The sequence below is a fragment of the Rhipicephalus microplus genome, chromosome 1 (genome assembly GCF_043290135.1).
Source record: "Rhipicephalus microplus isolate Deutch F79 chromosome 1, USDA_Rmic, whole genome shotgun sequence".
Lineage (NCBI taxonomy): Eukaryota > Metazoa > Arthropoda > Arachnida > Ixodida > Ixodidae > Rhipicephalus > Rhipicephalus microplus.
In genome coordinates, this window is record NC_134700.1 from 242,789,153 (window position 1) to 242,806,335 (window position 17,183).

The window sequence follows — 17,183 nt, forward strand, 5'->3', positions numbered from 1 at the left end:
AAGGTAAATGACACGTCCAAACATAATAATCATTATATGCATGTTACGTAAACATGACTACATGCTATGCGCATAAGCATGCTCGTGGCCGTTTCGCTAGCTCCACATATACAAAATAAGGTATTACCTGACATGAACAAACAACAAAGGTAAATGACACATCCCAACATGCTAATCATGGCATGGAAGTGATGTATGGTATAATTTAGGTCCACCTCGTAACGTTGTTTATTTTAAATTCATATATCGTCATCGAAGAGAAACGCATATAATAATGGAAACAAAGGCTAGTGGGAGCCATGCGCAATCTTTGAACTCGTGAGGCAATGCGCTCCCATGTTGCGAGTCATAATAAGCGTGACTGTACATGCCTGGCTTACGCGCATGCTGCCCAACCTCGGTTGTTCTGGATTGCCTAACTTTACCTTGAACCGAAAATTGATAAAAATTTCAGTTTTACTTTGAAATGAAGTAATACCATAAAACATAACATTTCTCTCATTCTGTTTCAACAAGCCGGGTATATTTGATGACGGCATTGGCGGAGTTGTATCTTCAATCCACTTTCATTCGTTTTGACGTGTACTAGCAAAGCAAGGACATTTCTACCAAATCTTGCATCGCCCCGATGCTCCGCCATACTTTCGTTCGTTAGTGATGGTGAATTACTGCCTGCTAGTGACAAAACTTTTCCGGAAGGTTTTAAACATGATAATTTGCTTAGCTATTTTGAAAAACTGTGTCTTTAAGGTTCAGCCGTTCTGTGGAACAGATTTTAGCCACTTCTCAGCACTACGCTTGGCTACTTTCATGCTGTTTACACCGGAGATCACTTCCCATGACTCAATCCAATTGAAATTCCTTCAGTAAGGACATCTGTTGGTCCTATAGCCCAGAGTAGCAGAAGCATTCATGCTATACAACTCTGTCCATTCAAAACTTGCAAAATAAGGAACTGCCAAATTTTGCCTAGAATCCATGCTCATGAAGTCCTGACCCCATACAAGGTGGGTCAGTTTTGATAAACAAGTGACAAAGCTCGTTATAACAAGCTATCCATGCCTGGGTTTTGAAGCTGTCTCAGCAGCTCTCCTCAAGAAGGCGAAGGACCCAAGACAAACAGCCTGCCCAGGAGCCTGAAAATTAACGACCACTGAAGTAGTATCATGGCCCACGATTCCAAGACGTCTGCTGCTAGTTATGGTGCACCGATGTTCTTTTGGTGCAGTTCCAACTCGTCGGCCTCCGATTGAAAATTTTTAGGGGCGAAGCTCCTTATGGCGTGGCTTGGGCGTCCCCCGTATGTAACCACCAGTGGCACATACCCGAAATAGGTATAACACTTGACCTCCAAGGTGGTGCCAGTGAGAGATTTCTTCTGTGCGTTGTTTAACAATAAAAAATAGTGCTCAATGTACATGCCAATGGCTGCTAATGGGGAATGAGAGACATGAGCATTCGGCTTTTAGTCAACGCGCACGCTGCGATCCCCATTAGCAGCCATTGGCATGTACATTGAGCACTATCGGACAAGAAAGGGATGCTACATTATACTCACTGGGTGTAACCTCCTTAGCTTTAGAAAGGTTTAGCGAGCGTTGAGCCGCAGTGCCATGAATACAATGAACTTGTATATACCATGAATGAACTCAAGGTGGTTAAAAATGAGAAGTAGATACGAAGCGCAAGCCGTAAGAAAGTAAAAGCCGAATTCTCCTGTCTCTCATTTCTCATTAGCAGCCATTGGCATGTAAATTGAGCCCTATCTGACAGGGAAAGGTTGCTACGTTATACTCGCTGGGCGTAACCTCCTTGGTTTTCGAAAGGTTTAGCGAGCGTTTGGTCGCAGTGCCATGAATACAGTGAACTAGAATATACCATGAACTCGAGGTGGTTAAAGGTGGGAAGTGGACCCAAAGCGCAGGCCGTAAGAAAGTGTGCGTGTGCCACCTCTCGTTTAGCCCTTGGAATGTCCGCTGGATGGCGGTGCTTCTATATGGGGAATATATGATAAAAAGATGAGAGATGGTGGGACTTGGAGTGTTGAATAGATGAACGAACGGACACACAAACAGATGCATGGATGGACGCATGAACGGACGCAGGGGCGGATGCATGAAAGAACGCAGGGACGGGCGCACAAACAGACGCATGGACGGTCACACAGACGGACACATGGACGGACGAGTGCTTCGCCCCACTCTCCATCATTCACTCCGTGGATATGCTGCCATTTTTTTTTGTAATAAAGCAAACCGAACCGTTTGTTGAATTCGCTACTGGGATTGTTTATGACACCGTTGATCTGAGAGCCTACGCAGATCAAACTGATCATAGTGTTAACAATTGAGCATGAACTGTCTGCCACTAATAAAGGCAATGTACATCTGCCTTCACATTATATGACCTTGAAAGTGTCAGACGCAATTTCGCGAGCTTGAAAATCTGGTCATAAGCAATCAGACTACAGCACATGAACTGTTGGAAGCACATCACATCAGGAAAAAGTGGCACTAACTGGGTCAGCCGTACATCAACCGGCTCTTTTTGTTGCGAGACAAGCCGCTTTGAGTTTTCTTTTTCTCTGCCGTGACGTACTTCTGCGCACGTGATTGCTTGGCTACTTTCAAAGGAAGAAACAAGAGCGAAAGGAAAGGCAGGGAGGTTAACCAGTCTAGAAGGACCTGTATGCTATCCTACACTTGAGAGAGAGTTTTAAAGATGAAGAAAGAGAGACAGCACAGAGAGAGTGCACACAAACACGCACATCACACAGTTTACTGGTTTCTCATGGGGTGACCCAATGGGCCAGTTGTGAATTAGTACTTCTAGTGTCCTTCCTCTGTCCATGTTTTTTCGAGCTACAATAACTACTATAACATTATTGAGACCTAAAAGACAAGAAAGCAAAGGAAGATATAGGGACTGTTATTTGAAGCGGTTAATATGTAAATGCAAAGAAAGTAAAGTTTGTGAAAAGATAATTTGTCACTGGCAGAGACAGAACCTGTGACCTTTGAAAATGCATACGATGCTCTACCAACTGCACCACTATGGCAGCCATCCCCTGAAGACTGATGATATTTCAATAGTTTTTTTTTTTGTATGAAATTTGCCATAGTATAAAAAGTTAGCGCTCGCATTCAATCATTTTGCTTGAATGCACAGATACATCTTTAAAATATTAGCATGCGATATTTTATGAACATATATATTAAAAGAAAAGTTATTGTTTGTGAAGCTGTAGAATGCAAAAAATTATGTTTTGAGATAAATGGCTTTAACGATTTGAAAGGAATGTGCATGTGATAAAAAGATTCAGTGCATCAGAAATTTATCATGCCTGTAGCTTGGGACTTTTTTTTTTTTTTTTGAAGTGGCACAATCTTCTTTTAAGAGATCAGAAGCACATATTTTTTTCCCTAGTTCATTTTTAATATCCAACTGAATCTTATCCCTGTGCTCCACAAAAGGGGAACACTTGGTATATTGATTCCCTAACTTGCATTGATGCTTTTTTTCGTTCTGTAATTCTCCGTATTTCATGGAGTACTACAACTTTTTCTTTGAAAGGCTATAACTACGTACCAGAGCATGAAATGGCATACAAAAAGGCACAGACAGCCGAGCAGAAACAGCTGCATCTTAAACAACAGGGTGCCGCAGCCAAAAAGTGGAAATTTTAAAATAAACTGAAAACATCATGTCCCACAAGCTTCAAAATGTGCTTAGATAACTTACTATTACATAATAGGCCTACAATAAGATGTTTACAATAAAATGGCAGGTGTTGTGCAATAAGGTTTAATGACTTCCACAAGTTTTTCCTTTACATTCTTCAAATCCTGTTGTGACACGTTGTTGTCCCTTAATTATTGACATAAGCATACTTCAAAAGCACAGATTAGTACTAACTTATGAAGATACATTTTTCAAAGTGAAAGTTGAAAGTGCCTACATAGCAGACGCTTATGTTGGCAACCGGGAAACTCAACATAGCAGGTCACAAGGACAGTAGCATTCAGGTGGTGCAACATAAAATAAATTAGCTGTCATTATCTGCCTTTGAACATTAGCATGAAGAGAGATCGTGAAATGTTTAGCATAATCTGAATGAAAAATTTTCTATTATCTAACATAAAGTGCTCTTTTTAGGGAGGGGAATAGCTCAGTTTGCTTGAGTAGCAGCAGAACAAGACGAGCCTTTGTACGTAAACACACAAATATATGTAACGTTCCTCGTTAATATACATTGCTACGAGCCACATAATATGAATGAAAAATGTTTCATCATATAACATAAATTGCTCTCTTTAGGGAAGGAAATAGCTCAGCCTGCGTGAGTTGCAGCAGAATCAGACCACTTCACGAGCCTTCGTACATAGACACACAAATATTTAGAAAAGTTCCTCGTTAATATACATAGCTACGAGTCAGACATGCCTTTAAGATTGTATTACAAGTACTCACGTGGCGCAGTGAGTGAACTCAGGCACATATTTGCCAACAAGAAATTGGCCGACAAAATGGCTCTCATATATCCCATCCTTTTTTTAGTAATTGCACACACAATGGAGGACAGACACAAGGCTGCACAACACCAAAGCCCATCTGGGCTCACTGTGCATGAGCATCCTTTAAATAGTCGTTGCTGCAAACGTAACCACTAATTCTAACTCTTTAAAACAATTTACAGGCTGGAGCACATATGGTCATTAACTTTCGACATTACTTCATAGCAATTTGTGTATGATATTTTGAGGAATGTGGCACTTGGCTATGATAGCTCGTGTAAAGACAGTGAACATGTTTGCACGCTTTCTTTGCTTTGCCTTGCAATGATTGCAAATTCAGTTATCGATTGCAACCTTCAACAATGAAACAATGCTGGAAGTTAATGCTTGTGTGATCCTGACTATGAGGTTTTCTTGGTTGAACTAATAAATAAAACCTGTGCAGTAGCTACACGGATCACAGATCTTTTTTTTCCACACACACCGCATGACCATCAAAGTCTCCAGGAACTGGGGAACGGACCCAGGGCGACAGCCAGACAAGGAACCATGAGGCACCCAGCGCCTCTTTAAGGTTTCTTCTAAGGCCTCGACCGTAGGTGCGTATGCCGTGGCTCTTTTCATAGGTGGTTTGGTTTCTGGCCATACAGATGAGCTCCACTGCCAGCAGGTAAGCACACAAGAAGAACACCACCAACTCCACAAGGTTCAGCAGAGTGCACACGAACAGCCAACCATCGACAAGACCAAGCAGAAGGCCGAAATGGGGTGCCACCATGTGTAACAAAGTCACCAGGTTGAGGCCGCCAAGCATTTCAAGCACATAGGGACACTTGTACCAGAGGCTGTACAAGAGGCCTGCAAAAGGCAGTACATAGAATTGTAAACACAAATACCTCATTACATGTGTCAATTTGAAACTGTTTTTCCTTTCTGTCACATCATTAAAGAGTGTATATATACTGCCTAATGCACAATAAAGCTTTCACTGTAAGTAGGAAGTTAGTCCGTTTCTGAACCATAAAATGTACTGTTTCTCGTTTTCTATAAACATGCACCAAGCAGTCTAAATATAAGAACTATGGTTTTTTCAATGGTTGTTTCTTTTTTGTTGCAATCACTTTTCAAGTGAAATGGTCTGCATAGCTATTTTTTAGAGTACAGTGAAAAAGGTGGTGGTGGTAACAAATTTATTATAACTCCGGCAAATTCGTGGCCTAAGCCTAGGCCTCCTCCCTCTCCCCTCTCCCTCTTCCATCGCACACCCAAATTGTAATGTTGTGTGAGTATATGGCGTGATGCAAAAATGGTGCTCATCCCCAAGCCCGGAAAACCCAAAAATCTTGCCAACCTTTGCTCTCAGTGAAAAAGGTTGATTTTTTTTTTGTGGTTGTCAAATTTCAATGTTCAGTACAGTTCAGTTTTTATTGAAATACTTTCACTAGTGCTTTGTAGCTGGCAGGGTGATCTGAATAAAAATATAGGGTAGCGGCCAGTATGAGCTGCTTTGCACATACAAGCACTATTCTCCTGTTTATTCAATTTTAAAACTAAGAAATGCAAGCAATCCATATTTCTTGCATTTAGCGGTGACCTGAATGTCTGTTTCAATAGACAGTGGTGCAACAGCCTGAATAGAATTTGGAGCCATTTTCGAAGCAGCAATATGCTGCTCTTGAAGCACAAATTTAGAGCAGGTTATGGACAGAAAATGAAACACTATTTTTTTTAGCATCAAATAACAAATTTTGGATACTATAGATAGCAAAGCAGGCTTCCTTTTAGAAAAGAAAACAAATTATGTGCAAAACATTCAACATCCCCTAACTCGTGCACAGTGCATGTGAGCACTGCTTTTTCAATGCAAGTAGTATGTTCAACTACCTCACAGTGCAAACAATAAGAAAGTTTGCATGAGCATTTGTGCTGTGAATGGTAATGTGAACCTTTATAAACATGGCCACCTCAAGATGTCAGAAATCTCAAAGCAGGAATAAATGGGGTTGTCTAAAAAAAAAAACTGGCCCACCTTTTTGTTTTTCACAGGCCTGCAGAAGCATCATATACACATATTTTTGCTAGTAACATTTTTACACATCAGGGATCATTGCAGCATTAAATGGTGACCAGATATGAATAAGTGCTTATGCGTGTCTTCGCCCCTCTCTTGGACAACTTAGTGGGGGACAAAGCTCCACTTGGTATTGGCCTGGGATATTTTTTAAAGAGGCCCTTTAACACTTTTCAACCCTCCATTTTTTTACTCATGGACTGCATAGACTGACGCACGGACAAATTAGTGCAGCAAGAGCGGCAGCGATAGCGGCACGCAATACGAAGTTATTCAATTAAAAAAATTCAAAATACAAGAAAAAGAATGCCTACCCTCAACTCGAATTTTGTGGGGTGACATGACCACGTTTCACTCTCTGCTATGACGTTGCAGGGGACCTCCAACGACATGGGCTGAAAGCTCTTACATAGAGGAAGCTCGTACACCATTGTTGCCTGTTCTGTCAAATGTGTTTATGACGCTGTTGCTACAGCAACAGGCAACGTGGTGCCTGACCACGCAAATTTTGTTTATGCGTTCGAACAGCTGGGTGAGGCTGGTAGAAATGAGCCTCCCCGACTTGTCAGAACTCGAGCAGGTCCTTTTGCTTCAGAGCAAGGCTTTACGCGTCCTGTGATAGGCTGCACTCATCGTCGTCATTTCCGCCCACGTAGTTCTAGCGAGCGTCACTGTGCGTCGACAGCAATGAGGTGGCTTTATTGCACGATTAAAATACTAAATGATTTGATAACGGTGCTTGGAACTATGCTAGAATTATCCCCGGCCATTGGTCTTCGCAAAACACATACAAAAAATAGGTGCTTCAAAAGTGTTGGAGGGCCCCTTTAAAGAGCATATTGAGGATCTCTGTCTATTGACAATGGACAGTTGGAGGCTCCATCTGGCAGCTATTTCATAAAGGTCTCTTTCTTCCCACTTCTTTTATTTTAATTTTTTTCTAGGCTTTTGAAGACTAGAAAACGAGCTAGTGACAAGGCGAACATTCAGTGGGAAATACTCCTGAAACAAATTTGTGTGCGCAAATTATGTTATGTTCACAAAAAACTGAAGTGACCGGCTATGACAAGTTAAAAGGACTGTCAACTATTGTTTTCTGTTTTGAGTCGCCATAGAAAGCATACCGTCTGGTCTAACCCTCTATTTCTCCGGAAAGTGAGCAGAAGTTCTTAAAATGGAATTTTTCAACCTACATTGTCATCTTTTATCATTGTGAAATCCCCCAACAATGGTTGCATGTATGACAATAATTGTGCAAGATAAAGTAAGTGAAAACCACATGCAGTTTTCGTAGGCTGAATTAGGTTTTGTTAAACAATACAACAATCACTGCAATGATATATTATAGCTCGTAAACTGCCAAATAAAGTATCAAAACCACATTCTTTCAAGCTTTTGGTTAATTGTCCTGCAAAACCACTGCGATCAAGTGAAAAACTTGATGCAGTGCTACAACAATGATACACAGGTGTTGTGAAATGATCTGCGGTAGTTCCACTCACACCAAATGTGCTACTGAAATGACTTCACAAAAGAGAAAGTCCATGCTGGTTTTCAGTTTTAATTAAGGTGTTCTGAGTTGCATATGCGACATGACAGCCAGCACGGGCACCTTGGTGTAGTGAAACCTGAAGGCAAAATTTTCTTCAGTGTCAAACCCATGAGAGTTGATCGTGTTGTGAAGTTGCTTTAGTATCACTGAATACTGGTACACACTTTTACGAAAGAGAACTGATGCTCATGGCTTGAAAAAAGCGTGAAGCTAATCGTCGTTTTATTCACTTGAAACATGTTTTTTTTATTATGAGTAGCAGTGGACACTGTGCTCAGTTTTTTTTTCACAGTATGCAGGCTGCTGAATGCAGTGCTGGCAGCTGTACTGGGTGTCTTTTTCAATGTGCGAGATGAAAAAAGCTAACATTACTGTCTGGCACCATAAAAAGCTACGAAAAATATTCATAAAGTATGATTTTAGACTACACATGTTTGTTTTCAAGCAAGGTAAGCCTATTTGTGGGTTTTTTGTTCCCACCAATAGCTTCAACGCCATTGCTAGGGTGACGCTACCTGTCATACTTTCACGACTTTCAAAACAAAATTCAACAAACCAATTCTCTTTTTTATTGGACAAAAGGAGGTTTGTTACCACCGATGTGACAAGGAATCTCATTTCCACCCAAATCAAAAATATTTTTTTCAAGTGGTAGACAGCTCCTTTAAAACAAGTCTTGAACCAGGTAGCAATCGCTCTTCAGAAAACCAAAATACTTCTGAGGATACAGTGTTCCTGAAACAGTCAGTCAGTGAATGCTTTCATGCAAACTTCCTCGCCAATAATAAAAGTGTAATTTCTTTGCTTGTCTACAAATCTGTAACCTTCGACATGCCTGCTTATAAACGTGCTAAACAAAGATGGTGTGCTTTTTTTATTGTTCAGGAAAGGGTTTACTATTAGTTTACTCACCAAAACAGAACTCATATATACGTCCCGAAATCACCCTTATGGCAGAAAAATTCAATGAATGCTGTTTTGCACAAGGTGACTATAGATGGATATAACTTAAGAAGTCAGGGGAGGCACCGTCCAGACGACCGAAGCTTAGCATCTGATCACATTAACGACTAAAGAAATAGACGCGCTCTTGCTCTCGGCAAAGTGCTATGCAGACAGGGTCAACGGCCATCATGATGTCAGTCTGGAGTACACATCCATTGGTGCAGGTTTGTGTGCATCCGCCTTGAGGAGGAAACGCTGCCAGACTTCGACCATCTGGGCGAGGCCTCCCCTGACTAAGTTGTATCTGTCTATAGTTTATTCTAACATCTGAGAACTATTTTTGAGTATCTTAAGCGGAATTCCCTAGCATAATGCCAGCATGAGCCCACTCTGTCCTGTTTTGTGCATTTTTCAGCAAAGTAAGCAAAGCAAAACAATGAAAAATTCATCAGATGCCATGCACTATGGAAATCAATTTATCCATTTTATGCGAAGCAGTCAGTGATTCCCAAGCCTCATTTTTCACTTTGAGCTACGTGTTGATGTTGATCGATGCCTTTGTGTAAATGAAAAATTAATCTAGAACCTCCCGCTCGAGATCATGATAGATATTGTGGTATTTTTGCGTCTGGCGCGCGCGCGCACGCACACACACACACACACACACACATACACACACACAGTGAATACTATAGAGGCTGGAAAACCTTCTAGCCCCTTTAGTGAATACTCTCCGCCTATGGTGGCTTCGGATTTGCGAATTTTCGGGAGAACAGCGCTGAAAAGCTTACCAGCCGTCATGTAGAAGAGAGCGACCACGAAGTATCGCTGGTTGTAGTAGCCAATGCAGCGGCCAGTGAACATGCAGTGGTGGTCGTGTTTGAGTATGCACTCTTTGCACACGCTGCAGTGATGCGAGCGGGGCGGCACATTCATCGCGCACACCGGACAGTAACGCCAGCCAGGCAACAGTACGTCGTCCGCTACGTGGTGCGCACTGGTGTCAGTCTGCAGGAGCTTGAACAGGTTGGCGTATATGTTGAACGTGATAAATGCAGCCGAAGCAGTGTGCATCCACATAAACTTGTTGAACGTGTCGTGGTACCTGGGCACAATAAAGGAAGGCTCAGCAGCAAATACATGTTAGTACACGCAGACCACCCTTTCGAAACAAAATAATTGCCCAATATTCAATTTGACATGCATGCATCCAACTACTGAAAGTGTCAAGGAAGGCAATTCCATTTTACAATGAACAGGTGTACTACAAGAGAACGCGAGACGGTGGAGTGTTGAACATCTCACGCCCCCCTGAAACGCCGGCGTTGGCTGTACCGACGAACCTGGGTGCGACGAAGCAAAAGTTGAAAAACACGATGACGGGAATGCCGCACATCATGAGCAGAAACAACACACGGTCACGGAAGCCTCCAGGTATGATACTTTTACGCGCGGCCATGCTTTGAGTGCAGTCATCAACCGCTCATTCACTTGATGGGCCCACAGCATGGATCATGGAGCAAGCAAATTCATAAAAGTTATCGTAGAAGACTGGGAACCAAAGCACTGAGATCCATACAGGGCTGGGCTGACGCTGCGTGAAAACCTCCACAAAATGGACCATGGTTTGCTATGGTGTCTAGAGGGTGAGGTCGGTGAAGTGTGTCGCCGGCGTCAGCTGTCAACATCGCAGATCGGAGCGCTAGAGGCGCCACATTTTCGAGACGATGCGGCGGCGCTGCTGTCTACTCCGAATTTTCCTTTACCGCACGATCTGCGCGCTGGCCACTGAGGCGCTTTTTCTCTCCGCGACTTTCCCTTTCTTTGTGCCGCGACTTTTTACGGCGCTCACTACACAATGCCCGTTTAACAACACAATTTCCGAGGTTAGGCAAACATATCAATGCACCTGGTACAACGTGAACTTTGGTTATTGCAACGTATATCTGCTGCGCAACGCCTGGACAACATTGCACCGTATGGTTGTCGATGTCGTTTGCATATATATTAAATACGGTGTCGGGCGTTGCTTTGTTGATCCATATGAGCTACATGGGCATTGAAACGAATCCCTTGAGTTACGTATACTGATTCAGTCCACTTCCTTTTTTTTTTGTTCCATTTTAGAAATAAAATGGAAAGACTGCGCTGACCCTCTCAGAGCCATGGAGCACACGGGTCGACAGCATTTTCATATCCTAGCTATTGTAAGTTGACCAGTGTGCAGGAGCACCTATTTACTGTTTTAGATGGGCTCAGTCAGAAATATAGCTAAACAAGGTCCTCCCTTTAGTTTTCTGTTATTTTCCGCCTTGCTTGCCGCGATCGCGGTGGTTTGTAATGAGGTGATCAATAAAGCAGTAAACTCGAGCAAACTGAGAAACCCAGCTTCTCGAAACTTGATCGACCGTACCAAAGAGATGGTCAGGGTTCATGTTTTCTTTAAAGTCTGCCCACCAGCGAAGGCTTTTGCTTGCTCCAATTATATTTATTCCCTCTCTCTCTCTCGAGGTGAGGATCAGTTAGTTCACAGAGAGTTGTATACAGACACAAAATGCTCATCGTTATACTAATTCTGAAAATGAGTTCATCGCACCAGATGCTCATTGTCGCTGCCAATGTGATGGGCGAGCAAGCTTCTTGAAACGGATTCAGAATAAGACACTGCCCGGCTATTCCAAAATGAGTTACTGTTTGTTCACTACAGTAATGCGCTGTTTAGTAACGCTACGAGGTTTCACAGATTTGCAAAGTCACGTAACGTTCGGGCGATTGTGTGGGACATCAAAGTTTTTTTAATGAATTTAAATTAGTTTACTCTCTTCTTTTTATGTGCGTGAGTGGTCATTGCGCGATGTATTGATTTCCCGTCATTTGTTGCATGGCGTTAAGAGCACGTGCTTTGTACAGGACCCAGAAAATTTTCGATCATTCATGAACAGATACTTACACGGAAATAAGCAATGCTGCAATGCGTGCAGCAGTGCATTTTCAACCGGGAAAAAATTTCTTCCCGAGACCTATGAAAAAATGATTATTTTCAAGCGGTAGCGAAAGAGAGTATACTTGCCTTCGAGTGGCAGAGTTGCTCATTGGTCCGGCTATCAACCACGGCTATGCGGCAAAGTCGCTCTCTGATTTTACAGGTCATGTATGACATGTTTCAAGCGGCGATCAAAGAAGAAGCAACTCCTTTGTGGAATGTACCATGAGAGTACAAAGGCCCACGTTACTGCCTTGGCAGTTATTTTTTTTTTTGGGGGGGGGGGGGGGGGCTCATGTTTTTTGAAAGTATTGGTGTCCAGGGAGCCTTCTGTAAAAAAGGTCTATGGCCCGTATGGCTCAGTCTATGGCTCAGTAAGGGAGCGGCTTGAGGGCTTTTTATCTGGTACGTTAGAATGCTCCTCACCATGGTTCCCCCACTAGCGCTCCTCCAAGTCAAGGTAGCGCTACGGCGACTCTGTGTCTTCTTACCTCGCACCGAGATTATGCTTCTTTTTTGTACTTGGTTAGAGACACCTCGCTCGAAAAGGCACCGATCGATACCATGTGTTTCCGTACAAACACTGTTGATATATCCTTCGCTGTAAAATTGCTCGCCAGGCCCTTTTTCGAACGGGGCGTGCGGCTGAGCGGATGTGCACCTTTTTTCGCTATAGTGGCGCAGTGCAAAGAGGACAAGGTACATGGAGACGACGAAGAAGGAACACTTACTGTCAGATCATGCTTTACTGGCCGTCCAGAGGGCCCGTGCGAGGGCCGTCAGGTTTAACCTGATGGTCCCCGAGTGGGCCTAGCCAGGTGACGCTGAGTTTACTCGCGTCTATTGTGGACCGAATAAAGTTGTTTCACTCATACAGGCATTTCATAGGAAAAGAGAGGGGAAAAAGGAGAAACAGAAGAGCCAGCTGGGGAGAGGCTAGTCGGTTGTAATAAGCTAGAATTTCCAGCGTGCTGACCCGTAGGTCACGGGATCGAATTTCTGCCCCGATGGTCGCATTTTCAACGGAGGCAAAATGCTTGAGGCCCGCGCTTCACTTCTTGCTTCCTTCTTGTCTGTCTCGCACAAAGTGGCTAAAAGATAATAAACTTCAGGAGGTCTGAATTTGCGGAGCCTCCCACATGCGGCGTCTCTGAGGTTCATATGGTTGTGGGACATAAAACCAAAGCAGTTATGGCAATTGACATTTACAGTGTTCCGCTACGAAACGAGAGACGACGAAAAGAGAACCTCGGGAGAATTTGTTTTGTAACCTGTGGTTCTTTCCACGCCGTCTTTCGTTTCCTAGTAGCACGCCGAGATGGTGTACCTCTTTGCCTTCCTCTTCTCTTTATCTTCTCTCTCCACAAAGGAAGACAAGACATGCGAAACGGTCATCCCCCACCATTCGTGCTGGCGCCTTTCATGAATGACAGCTCTTTGTTTTATACGCTTTTCATGTTCCTATGCATAGAAGAAAGAACAACAACAAGAGAGAAGGCAGGGAGGTTAACCAGGCACATGCCCGGTTGGCTACCCTACGCGGGTGTAATGGGAAAGGGGTGTACAAATATGAGAGAGGGAGAAAAGAGAAGAGGAAGAGAGGATAAAATTGTCAGCACATTAGCTGACGCGTATGCAGCGGTGACACTGTGCAGAAGTCAAAGGCGTTCACATAGGGCCGTAGTCCTCAGAAAGCGAAAGAGTAACTAACTGCCTTGTGAGCCAAGCCGACAAAAGACGAGCACGGTGCTCCAGCAGCATCTGAACCCAGAGTGACGCCGATCGTCCTATTGTCGCAACGTGTCAGAAAGTTTTTGTCTCTCTGAAGCAAATCGAGGGCCGCAGACCTCACAGTCAGCACTGTAGATCACTCCAATGAGGGTTATATGTGCAGTGTCTTTATCATCATCATCATCATTTCTTATTCATCGCGCAGCTGATGCCTAGCCCGAAAAGTACAACCGACAGACATGGACAATCACATAGTACAGCGTAAAAAAAAAAAACGAGAACATTACACACTTTTGCGCGTACTTAAGTTTTCTAGCGCTTGTACGCAGCGTACAAGCTATTTCTGTGTGAGTAGGTACAGTCTGGCCCCAGGTCCATTTTCGATTGAGACCAAGTGAACATTTGTAAACAATCATTGCTTTGCCCTCACAAATTTCACGATAAAACTTCTAAGGTTGGAGTACTTCATTGTTACCAAAAGTCACAGTGCAACTGTTATGTCAACCAAGGTTGTGAGAAAGTCTGCTCGAAAAATAAAGCGTGTGAAATCGCGTTACCCACGTGCAGCATAAAAACACTTATTGCGTATCGCAAGCATGCTTGGATGCGCGCGGTAAAGTAAAAACTGTTGACTAAAAGGTATATCACTGCGTCAGGGCTGCTTGAAATATAGAGCTTAACATAAAAATCATTCCCATATGGCATGCAGTCACACGCATCGACAGTAAGAAATTTGCTTAGTAAAGTAAGCAAAGGCGAAATGTAATTATGAATCTACAAAAACATGCTCCGCATACCTCTCATTTCACGTTGTAAGTGGAGCCGTCCTTGACTTGTGTAACTCAAAAACTCACTTCGCCCCGACGAGGACTATATACGCCATATACGCTTAACAGGCATTGACGATGTCTTCTCCGATCGGGCGGGTCGTCGTAATTATGCGTTTTCGAAGACTATAGTCCATTCAATGGTGCGACGACAGCCTGTTGCTCCAAACACACACTGTACCTGTCGTTTACTGTATTTTACTGTGATTACTTCACATTTACTTACTCTCTTCAATTCATGAGCATATACGCATGGAAAGGCGGGGGGGGGGGGGTGGATACTTCATCACTGGTATACATGTACACAATCTGCTCAATCTTAATCTACCGCCAATTTTCACGTCACAGGGGCAAGCTGATGCTTGTGCCCCCCCCCCCCCCCCCCCATCGTGTCTCCCCCACTCCGAAAAAAAAAAATGTAACTACACCTTTGCCTGGGAGCCACTGCTGTAAGACTGTCGCTTAGCTCAAAACAGGGGTCGCTCCGCAAAGACACGTGATGCCCGACCAGATAGAAACACCATTGTTCTGAATGTAAACATAACCATTCACTTGTACATAAGCAGATTCGAGGAACTATTGCACCGAAGTGAGCAAATTTCACAATTTTAAAGGGCCGCTTACTAGGCTCTCCAAATACCAAAAATGAGCGCAAAATTCTCTCCTGTTATTTCTGGTCCTTCTCGTGCACCTCTTTGACGCAGACAGCAGTTCCTGTGACGTCTATAGAGTGCATGCTCTCGATTGGTCCATGTGCGCGAAATATCAAATGTGATTTCTCTCCTGCACTGCTTTGCCACGCAAGCTTTCCATCCGTTTTTCCTTCTCTCGCATAAATATCGCGCATGATCAACCGATCATACTTCATTTTGAGTGTTTACAACTGCACAAGCGGCGATAACAGCGCGTAGCCGAGAAGCGTGAAATCCTAAAAGGCCATAGCGCTTAGTGCTGACGTTGTCCACGTTCTTTTGAATAACTAAGGGTAGAGGATGATGCATTGCGTGGGCGAAGGGTTGCGAGAAAGAGGAGAAAACCACCTCCTCGTCTTTGAACGCGGGGTGGTTTTAACACCGGTTCGAGCTGAAAATAAATCGCACTCACGTCCTTAGTTATTTCAACGATCTTTGTTGCTCACTCCCTCAAGAAGGGTATAAACTGCATAACGGACATCAATCAAAGTACCGAGCTTCAAGGTTAATCGGCCATCCTTTTGTTTTACTGGTGGTGCAACTAGCGAAAGCCGAATAAACAAAAAGCTAAGTGCGCCAATAAAGCGTGATAAAGCAGTGTACATGTTATTATTCATTGACATGAATCAAAATACACGTTATTATTGGTTAAAAACTAACGTTTAGTTAATAGTTCACAGGTAATTTCGAGCCCGGACTTGCCAAACACGTATACGTTACTGAGGCGGCGCTTTGTAAAAAAAAAGTTGAAGGGAGCTTTTGCGCTGGCTTTATCAAGGTTCGAGTCTCTAAAGATAAGGAGGCATGACGAGCTCCTAAATGTTAGCGTCCTCTATCCCGCTTTTGTTGAATGTTAGGGTTTCGCAGAAATGGCCGTAAAAACATATAGACACAAAACGCAACACGCAACGCACGCACTGTTAAAAGATGAAAAATAAGCTTGTATTTAATAAGGTAAACTCGGTTACAGTATTAATCGGACAACCGCTCAATGCCACTCATCGATCAACGCACAACCGCTCTTATCACTAGCAATTCGCATGCAGACTTCGCTCGCTGTTCTCGCTCCGTCTCTTGGTTCTTCCCGCGCCTTTTCCCTCTCTGCTCTTCCGACCACAGGTCCGAGCACACATACACACACGCTGACACAAACACGCCCCCCCCCCCCCCCCCCACACACACACGCATTAATGGTTCCACGAAGTCAGAAGGTCAGAGGGTATGGTCCTTCGCTTCGCCAATTTGGGGAAGCAGTGTCGAACGTCCCGCAGGCCGCGGATGCACTAAGTGTCGTGTTTCCCCTTCCTGCATTCGAACCAGCAAAGTGCAGTAAAACGGGGCTGTCTCCTTTGTCCCGACTCGGCGCTCGCAGTTATGGGAGGCTCGCCGATAGCAGCCGCCCATAAACAAGGAGGAGGGCCACTTCAAGGGGCCAACGGATACTCGCAAGACACAACACAAACAGAAAATAAAATAAATAAAACAATACTTTAAAGATGCGGAGCAGTTCCATGTGGTAAGGATAAGGTCTGAGACACGGTCTGAAGTGAGGAGGGTTTGTGTATACGGGCATTGTGTTCATTCCGGTTCGTTGCGACAACAGGGATTGACCTGTGCGTCAACGTCTCCGCAATGCACGATTGCTACCGGCCTTCGGGAAACAGACGAGCAGCTCTGATACCATGTGCAGACCATGTACCAGACTGCACGTGGTAGCACATGCAGTCCGCGGTAGCCGGGCGCGCGAATGTTTCCGTGGCCGTGCTTCGCTTGAAAGCACGTACGCATGTCGCTGCGTTCGCTCTCCTCCGCCATTGATATGCGGGGCTCAGGAAGACGGCCACAGGGCTGAAATGAAGCGACACGGA

The 17,183-nt window shown here is 43.9% G+C and overlaps 1 protein-coding gene across 2 annotated transcripts; it reads right to left on the reverse strand.

Moving 5' to 3' along the window:
• Window positions 1-3,788: 3,788 nt before the first annotated feature.
• On the reverse strand, window positions 3,789-10,814 carry LOC119184814 (putative palmitoyltransferase ZDHHC24). Of its 2 annotated transcripts, none has more exons than XM_037434068.2 (3): window positions 10,662-10,814; window positions 9,874-10,187; window positions 3,789-5,372 (listed from the first exon to the last, which is right to left on the reverse strand). In XM_037434068.2, exons 2-3 carry the CDS (start codon window positions 10,160-10,162, stop codon window positions 4,972-4,974), a joined length of 690 nt encoding a protein of 229 aa, XP_037289965.2. In that variant the 5' UTR covers window positions 10,163-10,187; window positions 10,662-10,814; the 3' UTR covers window positions 3,789-4,971. The 2 variants fall into 2 exon arrangements, with proteins under 2 accessions (XP_037289965.2, XP_037289964.2); XM_037434067.2 differs by having other exon boundaries at window positions 10,426-10,814.
• Window positions 10,815-17,183: the final 6,369 nt, after the last annotated feature.